Source organism: Triturus cristatus, chromosome 6, assembly GCF_964204655.1.
Source record: "Triturus cristatus chromosome 6, aTriCri1.1, whole genome shotgun sequence".
NCBI classification, from domain to species: domain Eukaryota; kingdom Metazoa; phylum Chordata; class Amphibia; order Caudata; family Salamandridae; genus Triturus; species Triturus cristatus.
In genome coordinates, this window is record NC_140589.1 from 954,944,382 (window position 1) to 954,968,013 (window position 23,632).

Here is a 23,632-nt window from a genome sequence, read left to right on the forward strand (position 1 = left end):
GGTGAATTTTTACGTTTAAGACTTAATTGTACTAACATTAAGAACTTTGACAGTAAGGCTGAAGCAATGAAAAACAAGTTCCTGGCTAGGGGCTATCCTAAAAAGATTGAAAGGGATTCTTACAAAAGAGCCCGTTTATATGATCGGCAACATTTACTTACTAACACCAAAGACAAAAGGGATTCTACGTTGGTTTTTGTCACACAACATTCTATGCTAAATGACAGAATCTGGCAGGCAGTTTGTTCGAGTTGGCAAATTCTCAGTGTAGACAAATCAAGAGACCGGGCCCATCCCTAAACCTTTGTTCGCGTACAGACGTAACAAAAATGTAAAGGACCATGTAGTCCGTTCAGATCTGAAAAAATCAAGTATATACCAACAAAAAAGTGTAACAGGAAATAAAGCAGTAGCGGGTACTTTCTAATGCACTACTTGCTAATTTTGTGTGACAGCTATAGAGGCACCTACATTGCATTTTAATGGTCAGGTAATATCACCAACTAGCCTGAATAATTGCAAAATATCTGATGTAATCTTTCTAATAATATGCCCCTGCAAATTGGGATATGTAGGGGAAACTGGAAGATCATTAAATAGCAAACTTACAGAACATTGGTCGGCAATAAGAACGATAAAAACAGCAGCGCCTATGGTACAGCGTTATATAGAGAAGAACCATACACCTGATGACATGCAATGGTACATTGTGGAGAAGATCTGTTATAAACCAGGTATTACTAGAGAAAAAACGAGAAAACTTAGAGAAGTTTATTGTTTTTTTTATTTTGGGAACATCAGTTAAAGGACTGAATCACGAGATACCTTGGGACCAAGCTATCGAGTATAACACCTAAAAGTAGTCCTGTCTGCTAATGGTTTTGTAGTATTAGATCTAATGTAATCTTATGACTTCACTGTATTTTAATTTACACCACTTCTGGCGGACCACTTGCATTCAGATCCGACATATGAGGTGATTCACCTATATGCTAATCTAAATTCATTAATATGGTGCAGATTATTTAACGTAGGTATCGGCTGGCACATGTTTTTAAATTAACTAAGAAAATCAGGGCTTATGGAAATAATACAAGCGAACGTTGATACAAGATAACGAATAATTGAACATCTACAGATCAAAGATATTTTCTTTATTTATAATCATGTTGACACTGTAAATATTGAGGATCTGTAGATAGTTATTTATAATTCTATGTTCACCGCCTCTCTAACTAGTCACTCTAAGATGGCGCCCATGTTTGTATCGTACTGGATACCATCAATTGGCTTGAACTAGTGACTTTGCGGTGTATGCGGTGTAGGTTGGGTGTAGGAGTTATAGCCAGAAGGAAACACAGGCCTCTTGTTTGGGCGTTGCATCGAGTAAGAAATAAACGTCGTTGCTCATCGGTAAGTGTGTAATACAACTCTGGGTCATATATTTATTCACGCGGTACAGATGTATACTCTCTGTACTCGAGATTCACGTTATCAGGGCATATTTGAGACATACTTGGAGTCGGGGGTTTAACAAAACAATGAGAGTAGTCTACATGCATTACCTATACAGGAACGCAATAATAAGTGTTATCTCCTTTAAGTAAAAATTGCCGCTAGCAACCAGCAGCTGGCGGACTATATTTATATTACGACACTCCACATATAGATGTGGCGGCAGTGAAGAAGTATGCTGGATTATTAAATCCTAACCATGAAGTCAGATCGAGGGTTAATCGCTACCAAGTAAAGACTATAATATAACGATAATGGCTTTTTAATATTCCAACTAAGGGACAACTGGGCAGAAACTGGCCCTCTTACTGACCTAATTCTCTATAGTTTTATGCTTTATAATAATTGGCTACGTTGTACATTAACCATTTATCTTCGGTTACCTCTAAAAAGACCTATAGAATGTTGCAGACACGCTCATTTTTGGTTAGACCAGATCAGTTTATGAATCATTCTGATATAGGTATTTCTCTCCTCTTCATTCGTAGAGAGATATGAAAGAATCATTTTTATCAACCGCCCAGATCTTTTAACATTAAGAATGCATCCTTGGCTCTTTATTTTACATCAACAGGTCAGTATAGATATTAAAGTATTAAGACTCTTGTTAGACAACCTCATTTATAATTTTGTTGCAGTAGAGTAATTATATTATTTTTAGAAATTGACAAGTCCTCCATGCCTCGTATGAAAGGCAGAATTGGATATCGAGTTATTTTGTAGTCAAAGGATTTATTACATGAGGATAGGTACGTTTTACTGTTAGCATCATTAGATATACCCAGGCACAAATAGTTATTTGTATTAACCTGAGTGCTAATAAGTTACCTAGCTCTCATAAACACTATGTTGTCTTGCAGATCAAAAGCCTTTTACGCTTTCTTGCCTAGTTGGAAATATACAGAGGTCACAATAGGTCTATTAAAATGTAGGTATCTACTTCCCAATTTAGCAAAGGTATTGCTACATTATCCTCACAGTTTAATAATAGAGTGACACTATCGGATTAGAATTGCGCTCCCCTTTATTGTCTCTTAATCCAGTCATTTTTATTGAAGTGACGCAGTGGATATACTTAAATGATTTTGCATACAAACTACTAGTAACATCGATGAAGCAAGCGGATGTAATTCTCCAAGTATAACTGCTAAAACATACAACTGGGCATGCTTACCTAAATATATGTTGACATATCAAGAAACACGGTCACACATTTTGAGATCGTTAAATTGGTGACACTTGCATAAATAATCTAGATCTCAAATGCATGTCATTAGATGTCACTTGCATGAATTTGTAAGTCCACACTTGAACTAGAATGTGAACATGCTTAACGGTCAATCACGCACAAGTTAATTAAATTTCACGTCAATACTCAAGGTATAAAATCTTCGATTATCTATATAATATACCATACGGTGTATTTTATTATTGTATATATTGAATACATTGTTGAAAGGGCCTTTCAACTCTAGATTATAATAATGTTTATATATTCCCTGTTTAGTAACCACTGGTACGGAATCCTGAAGAAGGCCTAGTCGAAACGCGTTGGTTTTCAACATATGCTACCAGTCCCTGCATATTTGGTTTCCAATACATGTCTTTTAGCATAATGTAAATAATATAATACTATGCAAATAAAACACTATCAGACTATAAATTATCAATCATATAGAATTTGCAAGCTGCAACAGTGAATGATCATTTTTATTGTATTGATTTTCTGAAGAATATGTACATTTCTGGTTTAAATCAATTATATTGATTGTCCATATGTAAATGGGGTGCTTATTCTAATTATATCATTGGGACTGTATATCTATTTTTCTATTTGTGATGTAAAATATATATATATTTTTTTACCTAAAAACAAAAAGAACATAAAATAAAATATTCATATAAATTACATATTTGTTATGATATTTATGATTGTATAATGTGAATGTATATCTAGAGTTTACATGCCCTTCTGAAGTAAATAGCCCTGTGCCCAGTGTTTGTTCTTTTTCAAAAATTGTTCATTTCCCTGTTAGGGTTGTATCCTTTTTTCAGGGCTCCCGTTCGTTTTCCAGAAATTGGACTGGACTATGCACAGGGACACCAAATGTGCCCCTCATGCAGACTTTGTCTCTTGCAAGTGCACCCACCCAGCCCTAATGCACTAAATCTTGTCTGGGAGGTGGTCACACCTCCTTTTGACAGGATACCTTTTGTTCTGCCTTCCCCTGCTCCAGCTTGGCTCAGCAGCAGGAGGGCTGAAATGTGTCTCTGGTTGACAGTAACGATTTTGCGCTGTCCGGGACTAGAAGGCTGGTACCGGGAACACCAGGGACCTCAAGAAGCTCGCTTCTGAGGGGTGGAATCCTGCCTCCCACACGGTTACCAGTGTGGAGGTATGATTCCAACATGTATGACACCAAACATGATGGGGTTAGTTTCAGACGTTTTAGAGTTGGTCATCACGCAGTCACATAATGTCACTCTATATGTCGTAAATGGCTGCCTCACTGACAACCTGGGAGAATGGACTCTGTAGGCTGCAGGGGTGTTCATTCAGTGGCATCCTCTCACTTAGAACCAAGCAGCCTGCCCTCAGGATTGTAAAGACCTGCTAGAGGGGTGACTTATAGGTTTGAAGAAACCCCGTGGAAGATAGGAGGTTGGAGAGCGACCCCACCCACGGATACCAAGGTACTCAAGTTACCTATCCCAGGGAAGCAGGGTGCATAGGTCTGAAGTGGTGTTGGAAACCGCCATCGAACCCAACGGAGGATTTCAAAGAAGAGCCGCTGCTGGAAGGAAGTGCAGTGACCCTTAGATATAGTAAACCTATATCTTAAGTAATTGGTACATGCACCAACCTACACTGGCTGCAATGGAAGGCCTGTAGTTCCATTTTGCATGGCCTTTCATGGGTGGCATAATACATGCTTTAGCCCATGGGAGGCCTCTGGGGTACCTATACCCTGGGTACATGGGTACCATATACTAGGGACTGACAAGGGTTCCCCAGTATCCAATCTGGAGTGTACCTCAGTACATAGCCTAACAGTTTAAGGAGAAAGCGTATAGACTGGGGTCCCGATTAGCAGGATCCCAGTCAGACTAGTCAAAAACAGTATCACATTTAGCAAAATGTTGAGGCAACCATAAGAAGCAAATCCTACTTTCCTACAGGGGTACTGGCTGAGTATCTATTCAAAATGTGAGCAGTCTGGGGTTAGCAGTCTGTATCGGAAGAATAAGCAACTTGCCTTAGGTAACGCTCTTTTTGGTAGAGACTCTATCTAACCGCAGATTACTCACTGGCCCTCCCATCCTCCCCATTCTGTGAACTGGGCTCTTTCACTTTATTAAAAATGCAATTTTGGAGAGCTGCATGCTGGTCAAGACTGATTTGATTTAGGCTGCACATCTGCGGGCGCAGACGAGTCGGAAAGCAACTGATGTCAGTGTGCATGGATGGGGATTATTTATGGCTGAGCAAGTCATGTCCTGCATGGAATGGCGTTGGCGCAAAGCAGTTGGTACCACACTACCGGCACGCAGGGGTATTGCTGCAAGATTTCAGGATCCAGTCTGATACCTGGGAAAAAGTCAAAATGTGAATCTGCAGTCAGTCTCTTCTTGAAAGGTTGGTTACTGAAGGTAAGTATCGGATAACGTATCAGCAGCTCCTTGCTGAATAGGACCCATAGAATATGTAAAGTAGCTCTGTCTCCACTCTCATTGTTTAGATCATCTCCCTCCAGCTGCAGGGGCGTGAGCAATACACTTCCACTGTCTAGGAGAACAGTTCTCAACCTCCATCTTTGCAACAAAATGTCTGGGGTATCCAGAATTGGACCTACTGGCCTCCATTACTACTATGATTGTACCAACTGTGCTACACACACCAACATGCTTAACACACATTCTGGATATTAGCACACATGGCTGGGTAATTTCATAGAAGCGATACTTTACACAGGTGGACTAGTAGGCCCTTTACTCTAGTGACCAAGATAATTGTTTGATCACACTAGTGAGACTTAAAACATGGTATGCTGCTAACAATCCCTCTACGTACTAAACACAATGACTGAGATAGTCCTCTGTCATAAATGACAGTATGCTTGGTGCGTCTCTCCAGTTAACAGGACAAGCCCAGAACTTCTTAAAGTCAGGGATATGCCTAGGCCTCTGTGCACACACTAGATTTATTGTGGTGCCAGGGCCAAAATGTAAAAAGTCAGCATACCATATACATGCATTCCAACACTTGTGGCAATTAATCCTGCTCATTCACCGTGTAGGGGACATTCTAAAGTCTTCCTTAGATCTTCTGTGGTCCAGATGTGTGCATCACTTCTCCTCAACCATTTGGAGGTACGTACTATATATTACCGGATGGAAATAAGAGGGCTCATATGTTACATCTTTGATGAAATTATGTGCATCTTTTACTTTTGGCCTTTATCCTTCATTGTAAAAGTACCTAACAAATGTTTTCTTGGTAATATCAGCTTGTCAAGGTTCGCTGAGATCAATGCTGAAAATTGGTATGCAATGGACACTACTGCAGATCAGAGGAAGAAGTACTACATAAATGTGTGCCGACCCTTGAACCCTGTTTTAGGATGTGACCAAAATACGTCAGTCTGTCAGATGAAGTATGAAAAAGATCATGTAAGCTATTTTTATTCCTAAACTTATAAACCTCTTAGAGTCTGCAACTTTCTGTGAAAATTATAACTTATTTGCTTTTTTTACAAGAGACAAATGATAAATATCTGTGTATAAAAGGTGCTCTTGCTTTCGGTTAGATCTCTTATGAAAGATGGTATATGCAAACTGCACTCATTCAGTGTTTGCGTGGGACAAGAAAGGAGCAACGACAAAGCTGAAGCTTTGGAAACATGAAGGTATTGATTACCATTCCATATCTCTTTCAGGTGGCCACATAGCTTACCAGTCTTCCTCCTTCGATCTTTTGATGTGATGTGTTTTTAGGTGTCGCCTACGCAGCGCGCATGCGCTGCATAGGAGGACCTTTAGCCGTTGTTCTGTTCTTTTTCGAAGCACACACTCGTGCTTGTGGCGGCATCCACCTTGCGGGAGCGCGCAGGGGCGTGCCACAGGCACAAGTGCAATGCTTCCAGAAAGAGCAGACTGCGCACGCACCCCTCCCGGGCTTGTTAGGTCCCGCGGATGCGCGATTGCTGCAAAAGTTAAGAAATAGATATTTTTTTCTATTTCTTTACTTTTGTAGCAATCGCGGCACCCGCGCTTTACCTTTAACATGGTTAAAGTAAAGCACGGGTGCCGCGATTCACCCGCGATTGCTACAAAAGTAAAGAAATAGAAAAAAAACATCTATTTGTTTACTTTTGCAGCAATTGCGGCACCCGCACTTTACTTACCGTATTTATCGTGATCCCTCATCAGCTGATCATATGGAGCCTGTTGCAGTTTAATTTAGATTGCCGACTGTTTTTTCGGATGCCCTCTAAACATGTACCGAAACATTGACTTCACTGCTTTTCAAACCCCAACCCTCTTAAACATTTAAAAAAAAAAAAAAAAATAGGTAAAATGTTAGTCCTAAAAAACGTGACTGTGAAGGTGCGTTAACTTGTGTTATAATAATGAAATGACTTAAAAAGGATCCAGCTCCCCCAGTACTAATTTAATGACAGAAAACCTCTTGCTGTATTTTATGCAGCCGTCATGATTAGCTCAAAATAGCATGCACCCATAATGTTGATGGGTATACGAGATTTCGAGCTAGGACAACAGTGACCAGCGGAGAATTCAAGAGAGCAGACTGTCTTGGAATTTTCGCTGCATCATTCTGACACTTTGATCCATGTACAATGAGCTACTGCCTTTTGTTTTTTTTTTCCCATTCAAATACCACATAAGCGCACACATACAGACTTTAGAGCACGTTTCTTAAAGCTGCCCTACAGGTGTCTAAGTTGCAAATTAAATTGTTTTTGGTTTTCTATAGCACATAGAAGCCCAATGGTTTCAGTGAACTTTTCAAATTCTTAGATAAACATAGTACATCACCAGGGTAAATACAGTTGTAAATTGAGGCATTTTAACGCAGGTCTCGGTGCAAATAAACAAAACAGTAAGTCTTGCCACGTGACCCAGTAGATTCAGGGAACCAAAGATGAGCTAGAGAATATCCATCGGCAGAACAATGAAGTGGAGATGGTCAACTGTTAAACAAAGGAATTTGGATCTAAGCAATCCTTCGTTTTGAAGCTAGGAGACTTGTGACTATTGCTAGGGGAAGTGACATTAAAGTAGGTATTTCAGGTTCATTTTAAATAACTCCGTGGATGTTATGGTTCTGATCTCTAGGAAGATGAAGTTCCACAGGTGCATTACGAAACGAGCATTGGCAAAGACAATAGGTTTCGCCTATGCGAGATCTATTGGCCTTGTCAGTGTTATTTTTCCACATGTTGCAAGGCTGAATCATAGTGCTTATTAGGTCTCGCGCCTAGCGTTACACTGCGAAGTAGTGTTCGCGCAGCGAGACTCCTTTTGCCGGGGTTTTAGAAATGGACCCTGGAAATTAACACGCCCGTGCGTGTTCGTTTCCTATGGTCTTCTCTGATTGGGCTTAGAGTGCGCGTTGTTTTGTAACAGAAAACGCAATAGGCGGTCGCGTTGCTCTGCCCATGGCCTATTGGTGTCTGTTACGCGCACGAAAGCCCATATGTCTTCAATTATCGTGCCCCGACACGTGCGCGATAATTGAAGACATATGGCTCACAGTACCGCGCGCGCACCACTCGTGGGCATTTTTTTTTTTTTTTTTTTACAATAGCGATTGCGAAAGCGATCGCTTTCAGTGCTGCTTGTTTTAATAGCATTGATTTAGGTTTCCCGGTTTAAGTATTTTAGTCTCGCTCGATATTAATATCACATTCTAGGATCTGCACAGGCCCGACTCGGATTGGCCCAGCCCCTGCAGTACCACCATGAATGCCCTGCTGAAGTATTCGTTCTTAACACGGAACGACAGCGCCTCCAGCCAATTATGTGGCTCCCAAATATCAAAACAATGATGGGGCAATGAGACCGACAGAACGTATACAAATAGTTTACTTTTCTTAAAAAAATTAAAAGGATACATTGGGGTCAAACATGGCGAAAAATAGGGCATGCTTCTGAAAAAAACAGCTGGACGGATGCCTTTAAATGTCGTGCCTTATCTGTCAGAGCGCGTTCTGCATAACGGAGGCGCAGCCACGTTTGTAATGATAAACGCATGCTTTATTGACTTATTAAGCTAACATTCATGCAAAGAATATGCAAATCGCCAAGCCTAAGGCATAACTCGGCCCGGGTTGGGAGTCTGTCAAGGCTTTTTATCAGCGTTGCCTTAATTTTCTTTTTTTATAGTTATTTTTTCAGTTCCAGTTACATTTCATCCTGTGTTTTGTTTGTGGCTTCTCTCACTTCCGCCGCCATGAAAGTGCTCAACAGCAGGAAAGACGCCTTTTCTACAACATGAGACATTGCCTTTTAGGTAAAGACAAATGTTCGAGACAGCTGTAACCATAGCTAGGAGTTCAAACCACTTTTACATTTGACTACGTGCCACCTGTCAGGCCTTTTTTTTCATAATCTCCTTTTATGCTGCCATGCGCATAACTTTTATCTGCACGGGCTCAGCACTTTCAATTTAAGCACGGCGCCCGCTTTCATATCCTCTCTCTATCTCCTTCCTTCTCTTGTCTGTCTCATTAGCATTTCATTGTTGCTGACTCACATTGCCCAACTCACCGCCCCTTGTCTTTCATTTTCGCTTTCCCGTGGCCCCCTTCCCTGCCGCGCCACCTTCTCTCTCTTTCACAAATAGCACAGCTCAGACGATTCGAGCGAGCACAAAAGGCACTTTCATTATTTATTTTGGCCGAGCAGGGTTACTTGAAGATGCATGTGCCTCGCACCCACCCCATTGTAAACACGCATTTGCAATGGAATAGGTTTCGCATTTGTGAGAGTTTAAGCTATTAGCATTGCAAATGACAATGCCTTTTATTTAAATTGTAAAAACCAAAACGTTAATAAAAGGCATTGTCATTTACAATGTCAATAGCTCAAACTCGCGTAAATGCGAGACCTATTGCATTGCAAATGCTTGTTTATATTTTATTTTGAGCCATTTTGCACAGCAACTTGTGGAAGAATAATATTGTCAAAGACCACAGATCTCTCATTAGCTAACCCTGTTGGCTTTGCCAATGCTTGTTTTCTCCTGAGCACAAGGAGATTAAGCGAATCAAAGGTGAGTGAGCTGAGGCCAGGATTCAAACCGGGCTCCTCAGTTCTGCAATCTGCATGTACTCTGCAGCTCTAGACGATAGGCTCCTCTCCTCACTCATTAATACCTTTACATGGAGCTTCTGTTGGGAAGTCCAGCGCTGGTATCATCGCTTTGTATAATGGCCGACTTTGAAAGCTGCAAGCCTTGCAGCCTGTATGGAGCATAAAGCCTTCAGAAAGAAACTGCTTCCCAAACAAAATAATATAAAATAACTGCTTAATGGCAGTTTTTTTGTTGTTGTTGCAGTTTTACACAGCACAAACTCAGCCCAAAGGCACTGGAACATGTTACATGAGCATCAGTTGCATTACTTGAATTCACTTTTTTTTTTTCTTCTGTTTTTAGGCGCAGGTAGATTAAGTGACTTGCCTAATTTAACAGGCTGTTGAACTGACACCTGGTCACAAACCTGATTACCGGTTCCAAAATGGGCAACTGTGGCCGTAACACAACCTCTCCTCCCAGTTATTCTTGTACATAGTCTTGCAATGTGAAAGCACAGTACTAAATACAAAAGTAGGCTTTGTTTCAACCATGCCGAAAGTGAAATGGTGAATTGAGATAACCAAGAGCTGAAAGTACCATGAGGGCCAAAATGTCAATATCAAACATTTTAATTTATGGTGATAGAGAGTTTCAGAAGTGAAGTAAAGCATGAAGAGCTGCTCTTAATGAGATCACGCAAATAAGGAAACCGGGCTTGAGGGATGCTCACAGACTGAAAATCAGACATGTGCAAATTCTAGAGCGCAACCCAAAAAGTAAAAATAAATAAATAAAAGTACCTTGTAGAGCTCACGACCAATGAAACGACACTGGCTGCAGTAAGCTGTAGTTGGTCCATTCTGCATGTCAAGGACAACACCGGAAGAAGTGAAATGAAAGTGGGCAGTTGCTAAACTAATGACAAGCAATGAAAAGTGGCGTTGGAGTCACCCAATAGTAAGTAATGGGTGGGCTCCTAGCCAGTGTTAAGCGCAGTGCAAGCAAAACCTAAAAATAACTGAACAGTTATTTTTATATTTCTTCATACATATCTGAAATGTTTGGTATGTTCTTTATCTTGAGTTTTTTATTCTCTAAATCTATTGAGAAGAATATTGCTTAATCAGTACCATAAGGAGAGTAATTCTACTGGTATTTGACACAGTTCATAACCGTGATTGCATAATTGGGACAATGAGTGACGCAAAATTTGATTCAGTCGAAAGCATATGCATCTAGAGGTATTAGTAAGCGTTTTCACTATTTGATTTTATAGAATTCATTTGTACTTTAACAAAAATCAAGATGTACTGCACAGTGAAACTTATAGCATTGCTTTGTCTTTCCTATGGTTAAATGAAAATCGTGCTGTGTTCTGCTCCTCTGTGTGCACAATTTTTTTGGGGGTCTCTCCTACGCGCTGCATAGGAGGACCTTTAGCTGTCGTTCTGCTCATTTTCGAAGCACACACTCGTGCTTGTGGCGGCATCCACCTTGCGGGAGCGCGCAGGGGCGTACCACAAGCACGAGTGCAGTGCTTCCAAAAAGAGCAGACTGCGCGTGCGCGCACGCACCACTCCCGAGCTTGTTAGGTTTCGCGGGTGCGCGATTGCTGCAAAAGTAAAGAAATAGATGTTTTTTTCTATTCCTTTACTTTTGTAGCAATCACGGCACCTGCGCTTTACCTTTAACATGGGTAAAGTAAAGCGTGGGCGCTGTAATTCACCCGCAATTGCTACAAAAGTAAAGAAATAGAAAAAACCCCACTGTTTCTTTACTTTTGTAGCAATCGCGGGTGAATCGCAGCACCCGCGCCTTACTTTAACCATGTTGAAGGCAAAGCTCGGGTGCCGCGATTGCTACAAAATTAAAGAAATAGAAAAAACTATCTATTTTGTTACTTTTGCAGCAATCTCGGCACCCGCGCTTTACTTATTTATCGTGATCCCTCATCAGATGATCAAATGGAGCCTGTTGCTGTTTAATTTTAAGCGGCAAGCCAGAATATGGTCTGCTTTAGTGCTCATCTTGTATCCAAAATAATTCAGATTCCACCCCGATAGTTTACTACTTATTCCTCAATCAGTTGTGTATTGTACACAATAGTTTGAGTGATTAAGCTTCATTGTGTTTCTACTATATATGGATGACCTAATAATACATTTTTTCTTACTAAGGCAAAATTGTTTTAGCCTGTTGTACAATAACTATGTATTTCGCTTCGAGCGCCGTCTTTAGTGCCCAAGGCTTACCCAGATGCACCAACTTAAATCCTCCTACCTAGTTTCAGATTTGCTCAGGATGAACTGAGCCCTTTAATAATTTACCACTGAGGAATCGTTTGTAATAATTGCAGGGAGTCGAAATAATGTTAATGTAGATTCCACTGTGGATTGGTCTCAATGAGTGATATGACCAATGGTTGTCATTTTCGCATCATTCTGTATCATGCAGAAGACCGTCTATTCTGGCATAAGTGTGGTGCGTGTTTGTAAAATAGTGAAATTAGACAATCCATTGAGTCCCTCTTGCCACACAACCACAGACTGTGTCCATAAATGCATGCTTCTAAGGCTTGCTGGTCATCCCATTGGAGCTTCCCAATAGCGCCAAGCAATGCATGTCTGGTTTCTACTTGCTGTAGTAGTGCAGAACATAGTGTAATAAGCTCATTTTAACAGCCAAGAGCCTGGTCAGCGTCAGTAGGTGGGGCTTTTGGATAAGTGGTAGGATATTGTAGGACAAGGAAAGTTGCAAGTTGGTCTCTTTTCCATTATCTTTATTTGTTGGTTGAAGAACAGATCAGTCGAAGATCCAGACTTAATCTTAAATTGTAACGTTAGCAAATATTTCAAGCATTTTGTAATCTATGAAAGCTCACCATCGAGGAGCCTACCGCGCAACCAAGATGGCCGCGTAGGCTTACGGCTCTCGAGGGCCTCCGCAACCTCCCACGTCTATCCTGACTTAATCCTGGTTTACTTGACGGGCTTTTGCAGATGAACTTGCGCTGAGGTGCCACCCGTTTTCTAAATTCAGATCGGACGCCGGGACCCGGAATGGTTGGACTCCGAAGTTTGCAGCCTGCTCTTGCCTTGGTCCCAATCTCGAGCTGGTGATGTGCCTGGGCACGAAGTGAACAGCGGCTGGCTGGGCTTGACCTGCCACGGACCCCTCACTTTCACTTTCGTTTTCAAGCCTGCTCTTTGATATCGGCCGCGAGACTCTGGTGTTTCCGAGGGGCGCGGATGGCGCAGTGTCTGGCCTGACTCTCGGATTATAAATGGGTTGACTGTCGGTGACGGCTGTGCTCAACTGTCTTAACTACTCGGCCCCTCTTTTCCTGGTGCGGGCGGGTGCCGGCCTTGGTGGCCTCCGGATGATGGCGGCGAGACTAGACGGAGACAAGTCGAAACCCAAGTCAACCCGAAGAGGTGCCTATACCCAGGTCAATAACATGGATCGTTATGCGCTGGCAAAGGGATCCCCTGGTGGCTCGCATAAGTCGCCTGAGAAGTCTAAGGAGGTTTCCGGCCCGTCGTCGGAATTGACCCTGCTGGACGTCATGGGCGCCATTGAGGAGATGAAGACCGCTGTGGGTCAGCAGTTTGATACCCTGGCTCATAAACTGGACGCGGTCCTGATCGATGTGAATTTGGTCAGGGCCGACCTGTCCAAAACTAACGAGCGGGTCGACTCCTTGAGTCAAGCAGCGTCGAGTCTAACTGTGGACGTGGCAGCCCTGCAGACGGAGGTCCGTAGGTTGCGGCTAGCCAGTGATCTGACGGACCGTCGACTTGAGGACTCCGAAAGCAGGGCTAGACGGAACAATGTCCGTATCATTGGAGTGCCGGAAAGATCGGAGGAATCTGCTGCGGATCTTTTTGTCGAGGATCTGGTGACCAAGCATCTCGCGCCCAAGGGACTGAGCAAGTTCTTTGCAGTGGAGCGGGCCCACAGGATTCCGGGTGGTGCGCCCAAAGTGGGTGCTCCTCCGCGGCCTATAATCGCCCGGCTCTTTAACTTTCGGGATAGGGATGCTATCCTTCAGGCGTCAAGGGTTGCCGGGCCGCTGAAGTTTGAGAACTCTAATGTCAGCTTTTACCCGGACTTCACGCAAGCGGTCCAGAATCAACGGCTGGGATTTTCAGGTGTCAAACGGCGCTTGAGGGACATGGAGCTGAAATATGCGATGTTATTCCCGGCGAGGCTGCGGGTTGAGTTCCAGGGTCGTTCTCACTTTTTCGACCGGCCGGAGGCGGCTGGAGACAGGTTGGATGCCCTGCCTCGGGGACAGGATCGAGACAGTCGGACAGCGGAGAGCGGACGGGATTTGGTGACACAGGACTAGATCTTGGTTCCTGGTGATGGACTGAACTGGTGACGTTTTGTACCTTGGCTCAACTGGACCCTAGATTGGCACATTATGCCCTTCAAATGTTTGGGGGTTGTAGGGAGCTTATTGGGACCTTTTCCTCCTTCTGGGGTTCTTTTTGTGGTATATGTTAGGGCGACAGGCACACTGCGAGTTGGGGGGGCTGTTCGGGCTCAAGCAGGGGTGCAGGGAGGGGGGAGTTGTGGTTTTGGTATTGTGGGGGAGGGGGGTTGTTGGGGATTGTTTGTTTGTTTCGCAAGGCAATGTGAAGTTCTTTGCCGGGTTGTGCTTTCCGGGATGTGGGTATCATGCACGGGAGTGGGATGGGGGATAGGGGATTGAGAATCCTTTCGTGGAATGTGAATGGACTTGGGGACAGGATCAAGCGCGGGGTGGTGCTGCAGTTTTTGAAGCGGATTTCGCCCGACATTGTTTTCCTGCAGGAGACGCACGTGATTGGGAACTCCTTCCATGCCCTAAATAGGAGGGGCTATCGCCTTGCCGCTCACTCTGGTTTCACTTCTGGCTCTAGGGGAGTGGGCATTTTGGTTAGGGCCTCTCTCCCATTGGCAGTTGATGAGGTGCTTCACGATGATAGGGGGCGCTACGTGGCACTGGTGGGGAGATGGGAGGGTAGGACTATCTCGCTCGTTGCTGTGTATGTACCCCCGGGGTTACAGACGGCTACAGTTGCTGACTTGGGGCGTTTGGTCCTGGGACTCCCTGGAGGGGTTCTGGTGTTGGGGGGTGACTTTAATGCCGTTGTCTCCGGGTTGGAGGACCGTCACCCCCCCAGGGATCTCCCTAGGGCTCAGGCCTGGTTGAGTGGCTTCTTGGACACGTTGGGACTCGTAGATTGCTGGAGATTGATGCACCCGGGTCAGGCGCAATACACCTTTCACTCGGGTGCCCATGGGAGTCTCTCGAGACTTGATTACATGCTAATGCCGGCTATCCAGACTGGGATGATTGGGGAGGTGCGTCATTTAGCCCGAGGTATTTCTGATCATTCCCCTATATGGTTGCAACTGAGGGTTGTCCCTGGGGCAGAGGAGGGTTGTGCCTATTAGTCCCTGGTATCTACGTAATCCTAAGATCCGCGCGGAACTGGTCAAGTCCACTGATCACTACTTTAAGGATAATGTGGGCTCGGTGCCGTCGGCCGTCTCCCTATGGGAGGCATATAAGGTGGTGGTCAGGGGGCAGGCCTTGTCCCTTATTGCCCATGCTAAGAGGTGCGAGAGAGCGGAGGTGGTTCGCCTGGAAACTGAGATAGCTGAAATGGAGGAGGACTTGGAGCGGGGAGTTACTGATGAGAAAGTTCATGTTCTCAGCCTCAAACAATCAGATTATAGAGCGCTGGTCACGGAAGCCGCCAAAGGGATGAGTAGAGAGCAGCAAGGACGACTGTATGATGTGGGGGATAAGGCCGGAAAGTTGATTGCTTGGTTGGATAAGGAGAGAGCGAGCAGAGTGGTGCCCGTTGTGGAGAGAATGGATGGAGTGCGTGTGACTGATCCGGTGGAGATTGTTGACTGCTTTGCGGCCCATTTCCGCGGGGTATACTCTCCGGTTTCTGTGTGTTCGGAGGAGGATTCTCATCTGTTGCTTAGAGACATTGCATTGCCAACCCTATCGGAGGCCGATGCAGTATTGATGGAGGCGAATTTGTCGTCAGACGAGATTGCTCTGGCCATCCGCTCGATCGCATCGGGTAAAGCTGTGGGTCCTAATGGTCTTCCCATCGAACTATATAAGTTGCGTCCCGATAATATAGCGCCGCATCTTCGGAACATGTTTCTCGCTGCACGTGCGGCGGGCTTCCTCCCCCCCGACCAACGCCTCGCCAACATAGTTGTGATACACAAAGAGGGGAAGCCGCGAGATCGCTGCGCCTCCTATAGGCCCATTTCGCTGTTGAATGCGGAACCCAAAGTTCTGGCCAAGGTATTGGCTAATCGGCTGGTTCGGGTCGTGGGCGACTTGATTCATCAGGATCAGTCTGGTTTCATACCTCATCGGAATACCGCTCTAAATTTGAGGCGGTTGCACGGCGTGCTTGCTAGAGCTGAATTTATACGTGAGCCGGCCATCTTGGCATCTTTAGATGCTACTATGGCGTTCGACACTTTGGAATGGCCATATATTTGGGCCGTGTTGGCGAAATTTGGGTTCGGCCCCGAGTTCATTGGTTGGGTAAAATTACTATACGCTGACCCTCTGGCTCAGGTGGTGGTGAATGGTAGGGTATCGGCTCCCTTCGCATTGGGGAGAGGTACGCGGCAGGGATGTCCGTTATCACCCCTTCTCTTTGCGCTTTCTTTGGAGCCTCTCGCCGCCTGGTTGCGTTGGGAGCCGTCGTTGCGAGGCATTAGATGGACGCCGGAGTTTGAAGACAGTGTCTCCCTCTACGCGGACGACATCCTTCTGTATCTCCCCTCTCCTCGACAGTCGCTAATTGTATTGGTGGACGTACTGAATTCTTTTGGTCGCAACTCCGGCCTGGTCATCAACTGGGCCAAGTCGTGCGTTTACGCCCTCTCAGGTGGGGCCCCCCTCCTGCCACGGGATTGCCCTATCCAGATTGCTACCCTGGGGTTCAAATATTTGGGAATCTTTATCTCACTTGATCCCGCGGTCCGCTATGAGCGTAACCTTCTCCCTCCCCTCCAGCGATTGAAGGCCGACGTCGCGAGGTGGCGCCGCCTTCCGCTCTCGCCACTCGGACGGGCGGCATTGTTTAAAATGATGTCGCTACCTCGCTTTCTATACGCTTTGCAAAATACCCTAGATGTCGTGCCAGCCTGTTACTTCCGGGAGGTGGAGGGTCTTCAACGCCAACTGCTCTGGGACGGGCAGCCGCGGATTGCTCTCGCCAGGTTGACGCTCCCTTGGTACGATGGGGGGGGTCGCCCTCCCCGACATTAAACGATACTATTGGGCGTCTCAGTTGGCGTCGGTGAATCATGGTATATACGGTCCTGCCTTGAATCCGGCCTTCGAGATGGATACATTTTTGCTCCCGGGCGGAGACTATAATAGAGCGCTGTACTCGGTGACCGTGGAAACGCGGTTGACAGGACCCACGCAGGTTGCGGTACGTGTGTGGCACGCGGCGAATGCTGCGATGGGGTGGAAGGATCGCTTGACTCGGGCGACGCCGTTGTATGCCTCTGCGCGGTTGGGCTGTTTGTGGAGATCGAAAGGCTTTGAGAAATGGGATATGATTGGTATATGTAAGGTGGGTGATCTTTGGGCGAAGGGGTCTTTCAAAACGTTTGAAATGCTTAAAACTGAATATAAATTAAATGATAGATAGTACTTCCGGTATACTCAAGTGTACCATGCGCTATGTTCGGCTTTTCCAGACGTTGCTGCTATCCCTGAGTACTCCCCACTGGAGGATAGAGTGTTGGATGGCTACGTGCCCGACAGCACCATCTCTCTGATTTATAAGAAACTCATTAATGATCGCGCGGACTTGCTGCTCCGTCTGCGGGAGGCATGGACAAGCGTTGGCTTGGAACTGGACGATGAGGACTGGGTATCGGCGGTGGCCTCCCCGAAAGAGGTGGCGATCCCGGCCCGCTTACGATTCGTACAGCTAAAGATCCTTCATAGAGTGTATGTCACTGGGCCCGGTTTGCTGCGCATGGGTTACTCGATGGATGGACTGTGTAAGCGGGGATGTGGCCTCTCGGGTACCTTTCTCCATATCTTATGGGAATGTTCGGAGGTTGTGCGATTTTGGAACGGTATCCACACCGTAATGGAGGAGGTCACGCACGTTGCTCTGTTGCCAGAGGCTAGGAGGTGTTTGTTGAATGTCTGGGAACCGAATGATTGCAATGAGGCGCAGACGCAGTGGGTGACCTTGGGGTACATGGTGGCTAAGCGTAACATTGCACAGCTGTGGGGCTCCCCGAGGCCGCCCACGATCGAGGTATGGAAGGAGTTTTTGGACTGGTGTATGTTCAGGGAAAAGACGGTGTATGTGGCTAGAGGCAAACCAGGGAAGTGGACTAAGGTATGGGGTCCATGGAATTTATATCGAGGACGTATCTGCACCCCACCTCTGTCATCAGAGAGCAATATTGCTTTGTCCCCCTAGCCACGCATTCTGCGGGATGGTGTGAGGTGTGCTCCATGCTTTGCTCTCCCGTTGCCCCCCTCTACCGCTTCCAGACAAGAACTGCTTTGGACACTGTACGTTGTTCCCCGTCCTGGGAAGAGCACGCTGCTATTTCGGACTCTCATTGCCTTGAGTGTGTTTTATATTTAATAAAAAATGAAACTGTTTCTTCCGATTGCCACTGGCCTATGGCGGCGGCCCGTTACATGTGCTCACGAACTACCGGGAGCTTTGCCTCTGGTTCCTTTGAATGTGTGGTGTTGCACTGCGGGCCCTCGGGCTCCATAGCGGCCGGCCCTGGTGGTTGTAGGCCCTTGTCTGTATTTTATTGTGTACCAACGGTTTCTAATAAAAATTTTAACAAAAAAAAAAGAAAGCTCACAATCCAGTTTCCCTTAGATTATTTAGTCAATATATGCTTCTGTTAAATGAACCACACCAGGTACTTTGCTCTTTTCACAACTTCCATAAACACTCGCAAATGTCAGATAAACACACAGCAATCTCACAAAGATGTAAACCATTCTGAAAGTGCCCTGTATAGTGACAGATACGCTGTAAAATGTTCATGTGCAAAGCCGAGCCGAAAATCCTTGCTAAGATCCTTTTTTTTGATAAACAAGTTTTTATTGTTTTAAACAGTACAACAACAGAAACAGTCTGGCATTCCGAAGCAGTACCACACAGCAATACATTAGAAAGCACACCCCGTTCCCCCCCGCCCCCAAGAGCTCTCCTCCACCCTCCAAACCGCCCTACTAAAGTATGTTGCCTAGCCATTTCCCCCAAACTTTTCGGTATTTCTTAGGGCAACCTCGTGCCCGATAGAGAGTCCGCTCCTGCGCCGCGCACCAGTCCACCCCAGCACCCCACTTAGCCACACTTGGCGGCAGCGGTTGTTTCCATGCCGCTGCAATGTCGCGCTTGGCCACCATCAAGGCCGTCATGAGAAACAGCTGCTCTGAACGCGTGCCATCCAAGCCATCTGTGATGCCCAGCAGGGAGTGTCGAGGGTCATGCGGCACCTCCCACCCCAGGACCTCCGTAAGCTCGGTCTCAATGCCCCTCCAGAACCCCTCCAGGTCAGGGCAGGACCACACCATATGCAGGAAGTCTGCCGGCTCGGAACCACATCGGGGGCAAGCCGCGTCTCCGGAGAGGCCCGCACGGTGAAGGCGAGCCGGTGTGAGGTAAGCAGCGTGGAGATAATAAATTTGGATGAGTCGCAGCTTAGCGGAGGCCGTCACCAAGCGGGGGGCCATAAGGCCGTCCCGCCAGTCGGCCTCATCCAGGGGGCCCACCAAACCCTCCCAGCGCTCCTTAAGGCCCGCAAGGGAAGTAGGGGTGCAGTTGACGAGGGAGCGGTAAATCCTGGAAATGCCCCCCTCCCCAGGTTGCCCAGCAGGACCTGAGCCTCCGGGGGGCTGTGGTCCGGCAGCCGGACGTCCAGCGGGGTGTAGGTGCGTATGGCGTGGCGCAGCTGGAGGTACCTGTAAAATTGAGAGGAGTGGAGGGAAAAACGCGCCTGCAGCTCTGAAAAGGAACACATCCGCCCTCCCCGCCAGACGTCCCCAAGCTGGGAAATGCCAATGAGATCCCATGATTTGAAGCCTTCCAACTTCCCGTGCCACAGGGGAGTGACCCAGGGTCAACCGTCCCGTCCAGCGGGTGAGGCGGAGTGCCGCTCGCCAGGACAGGAATACAGCCCTGGTGATGTCCGGGCAAGAAGCCGGGATGGAGGCGCCGTACAGGCGATCTTGGATACCGGAGAAACCCAAGCCGTCAAGTTCCACCCTGTAGGCCGGGTCGGACCAACCCCCCCGAACCAGTCATGAATGACCAGAAGGCGGGTGGCCATGTAGTAGAGGTAGAGATCAGACATGCCCAGGCCCCCGTCAAAGGTGGGTATGCGGCACGTCGACAGCCAGCCGCCGCCTCCCATCGCCCCAGAGAAATCTCGTCGCCATCCCGTCCAGTTCGCGGAACCAAGGTCGCGGAAAGGAGAGGGGGTGTTTTGCAACACATATAAAAACCGGGGAAGGATCATCATTTTGTAGAGGGCAACCCTCCCTAGCGGGTTGAGGGGCAGCTGTTGCCAGCGCGCCAAATCTACCTTGGCTCTCTTGACCAGGGGGGCGACGTTGAGCGCCCAGCTCAGCTCCGGGAGGAGGGAGACCCAGATGCCCAGGTATTGAAATGATAATCGGCGCAGAGGGATGGTCTCCTGCCAGTCAAAGCAGTCCCTGGAGGGGTGCAACGGAACCAGGACCGATTTCCGCGGGTTGAGGGAGAGACCTGACGCCCGGCCGAAACGACTCAGAATGGATAGTGCACGTGGCCCGGAGCGCGCCGGGTCCCCAAGGTACAGCAGGACATCATCCGCATAGAGGGCGATTTTGTCAGCTTCCAGGCCAGGCCATTCCCAGCCCCGAAGGAGGGGGTCTGATCTAATCAGGGCGGCCAGAGGTTCCATCGCGAGAGCGAAGAGAAGGGGCGACAGTGGGCAACCCTGCCTCGTCCCCCGGCCGATCCGAAAGGGCCTCGACAACGCACCGTTAACCAATACTCGGGCACGGGGCTGGGCATAGAGGACTCGCACCATCCCCACGAACCGAGGGCCAAAGCCCATGCGGGTCAGGACGTCGAAGAGTTAGTTCCACCCCACCGAATCGAAAGCCTTTTCGAAGTCGACGAGGAGTAGAGCGAGGTACGGGGTCAGACGATGGCGGTGGGCCAAGGCCACATGGAGACGGCGCAGACAATGGCGCGTGCCCCGAGCGGGCATGAAGCCACACTGATCCGGGTGGACCAAGGTCGACAACAGGGGCCGAAGCCGTTGGGCCAGGACCGCCGCATAGAGCTTCACATCGGTGTTGATGAGCGAAATTGGGCGATAGGCAGCTCTATCAGTGGACGGCGGCGTGGATTTGGGCAAAACCACAATCGTGGCCAGGTCAGTCTCCGGGGGGAAGGAACCCCTCTCAAGCGCCTCCGCATAGTGAGCTCTCAACCGCGGGACCAGGGTGTCTTTGTAGGCTGCAAAGAATTCTTGGGGAAAGCCGTCCGGTCCCGGTGTCTTCCCCGCTGATGTGCGCCCGATTGCCTCCCCAATTTCTTCGATGGAGACGGGGGCTTCCAGGCTCTCCATTTCGTCCGGCCGAAGCCGGGCCAGGCAGGCGTTCCCAGACGCGAGCAGGGCGTCCAGGGAAAGATCTGTTGCACGAGCTCGGTAGAGCTGAGAATAGAACTGGGCAAATGCTGCCGCCATCGCCACGGAGGAAGACTGGAGCACCCCCGAAGAGTCGGTAATCGCCGGAATGATGCGCGACGCCCTGGGGTAGGTGGCCAGGCGGTGCAACAGCGCGCCATTCTTGTCACCCCAACCATACACCCTCGCCACCGAGGACTGCCAAAGAAGCTTGGCCACCTCGAGGGACCGCTGACAAATCTCCTGGCGAAGGAGCCGCAGCTGCCGGTCCACCGCCGGGTCTTCGTGTTCAGATAGCGACTGCTCCAGCCGCAACGCCCGGGCTTCGCAAGCAGTGAGCTGCCGCAGCTGTGTCTGGCGGTGCCACACCACATGTGCCCTGGCCGCCCCTCTGATGGTTGCCTTGCAAGCCTCCCAAAGGGTGCCCGCCGACGAAACCGAGCCCTCGTTGGCACCATAATATTGAGTAATCTCAGTGCCCACCGCCTCACGTAATGTCTTATCCTGGAGGAACCAGGTGCTGAACCTCCACACCGGCCTAGCCGCGTGAGGCGGGGGGCCCAGACCCAGGAGGACCGGCGAGTGGTCCGAAATGCCCCTGGGAAGGATGCGGACATCCTGGACGCTTCCGCACTCGGTGGGGGGGACAAAAATCACATCAATACGGGCTTGAGAATGGTGAGCGGCCGAAGTGTGGGTGTATTGGCGATCGTGAGGATGCCAGAGCCTCCAGGCGTCACAGAGGCCCTGGGCCTCTGCCCATCCCGCCAGCTGTCTCGCACGAGCTGCGCGGGAATCCGAAATCGGTCCCGACGAATCCAGCTGTGGGGCCAAGACAGCATTAAAGTCTCCCCCAAGCACAACAGCGCCCACGGGGAGAGATTCCAACAAAGAGGCGGCATGGGATAAAGCCTGCGACAGTCCCGAGGGTGGCACATAGAGCGAAAGGAAGCTGACCGGTCGACCATCCATCGTACCGCAAATAGCAATCCCGATTCCATGGGGAGCACGGGCCACCCGCTGAAGGACAAAGGGGAAGGAACGACGCAGCAGGACCGCCACCCCGCGGGAACCACGGGAAAACCCAGAATGCCACACCTGGTCGTACCCATAACGCGCCAAGAAGGGGCATTTTTCCCCGAGGAGATGGGTCTCCTGAAGGAGGAGCACGTCGGCCCCAACGCGTTGAGCATACTTAAGGACTGCAGTGCGCTTAAGCCTATCCAGCAGGCCTGTTCACATTCCAGGACAGGATACGCAGCTGCGCCCTGGGGGCTACGTCAGCCATGGAAGCAAGGGTCGCATTGGGACGCCGCGGGATCGGGGCCACCCAGGGGCGCCAGGAGGACATCATGCCGCGCTGGTGCGTAGGGAAGAAAGGAGGATCGCCCAGGCCCCATGGGGAGAGCAGGGGACAGACAAAAGGGGACCAGGGGTGCCAGGCTGGAGCGGGCGGCAGCAGATCGCGTGTGTGAGCCAGCGCGGAGCTTTGCAGTAGCGCTCGCAGGAGGCTGCTATGCGGCGCACCCAAGAAGAACCAGACCCAAACTAAAAGAACCACCCTCCCTAGGAGGAACATCCAACAAAACCCACCCCCCAACCCCCCACCCTACACTTCGAAAACTGAAGCATCTGTCGCCCTGACTTCAACAACTACTACAAAAGCCCCAAGCAAAGCGCTCGGGTGTCAAGAGCGTGGTGGACCCCTCCAGAAGTACGGATGCAAGTGTTCCGGCCTAGACTGCTACGCATGAGCGGAAATCCGCTGAGTCCAGGTCCGTGGTGGAGGCCCCAGCCGCGGGACCGGGCCGCCAGAGCTGTTGCCAAGACAGAAGACCACCCAAAGTCAAATGGCCGGGCTGCGGGAGAGATCGGAAAGGTCCACAGGCGCGAGGAGGGGGGTCAGGGACGGGTCCGGCAGACGTGGCGACTGGCGCCGGAGGCCCCCAGCCGCCTGAGAAGATGTCCCGGATGAGGCAGACGAGTCCCTCGGCCTTCTGCCCGACATGCTCGTGGAGCGAGGCCCAGCTGCCAACCCCCCCGGGGCCGCCGGGACTGTGTGCGCCTCCTGCGGCGTGGGCG

At 48.4% G+C, this 23,632-nt stretch overlaps 1 protein-coding gene across 1 annotated transcript in view; it reads left to right on the forward strand.

Annotated features, from left to right (window-relative positions):
- Nucleotides 1-23,632, forward strand: part of IGF2R (insulin like growth factor 2 receptor) — a 1,674,612-nt gene that overhangs the window by 565,771 nt on the left and 1,085,209 nt on the right. Inside the window, exon 18 of the mRNA XM_085611652.1 lies at nt 6,024-6,186. Within this exon, the coding sequence (XP_085467778.1) occupies nt 6,024-6,186 (163 nt within the window). The remainder of the gene's footprint in view (nt 1-6,023; nt 6,187-23,632) is intronic.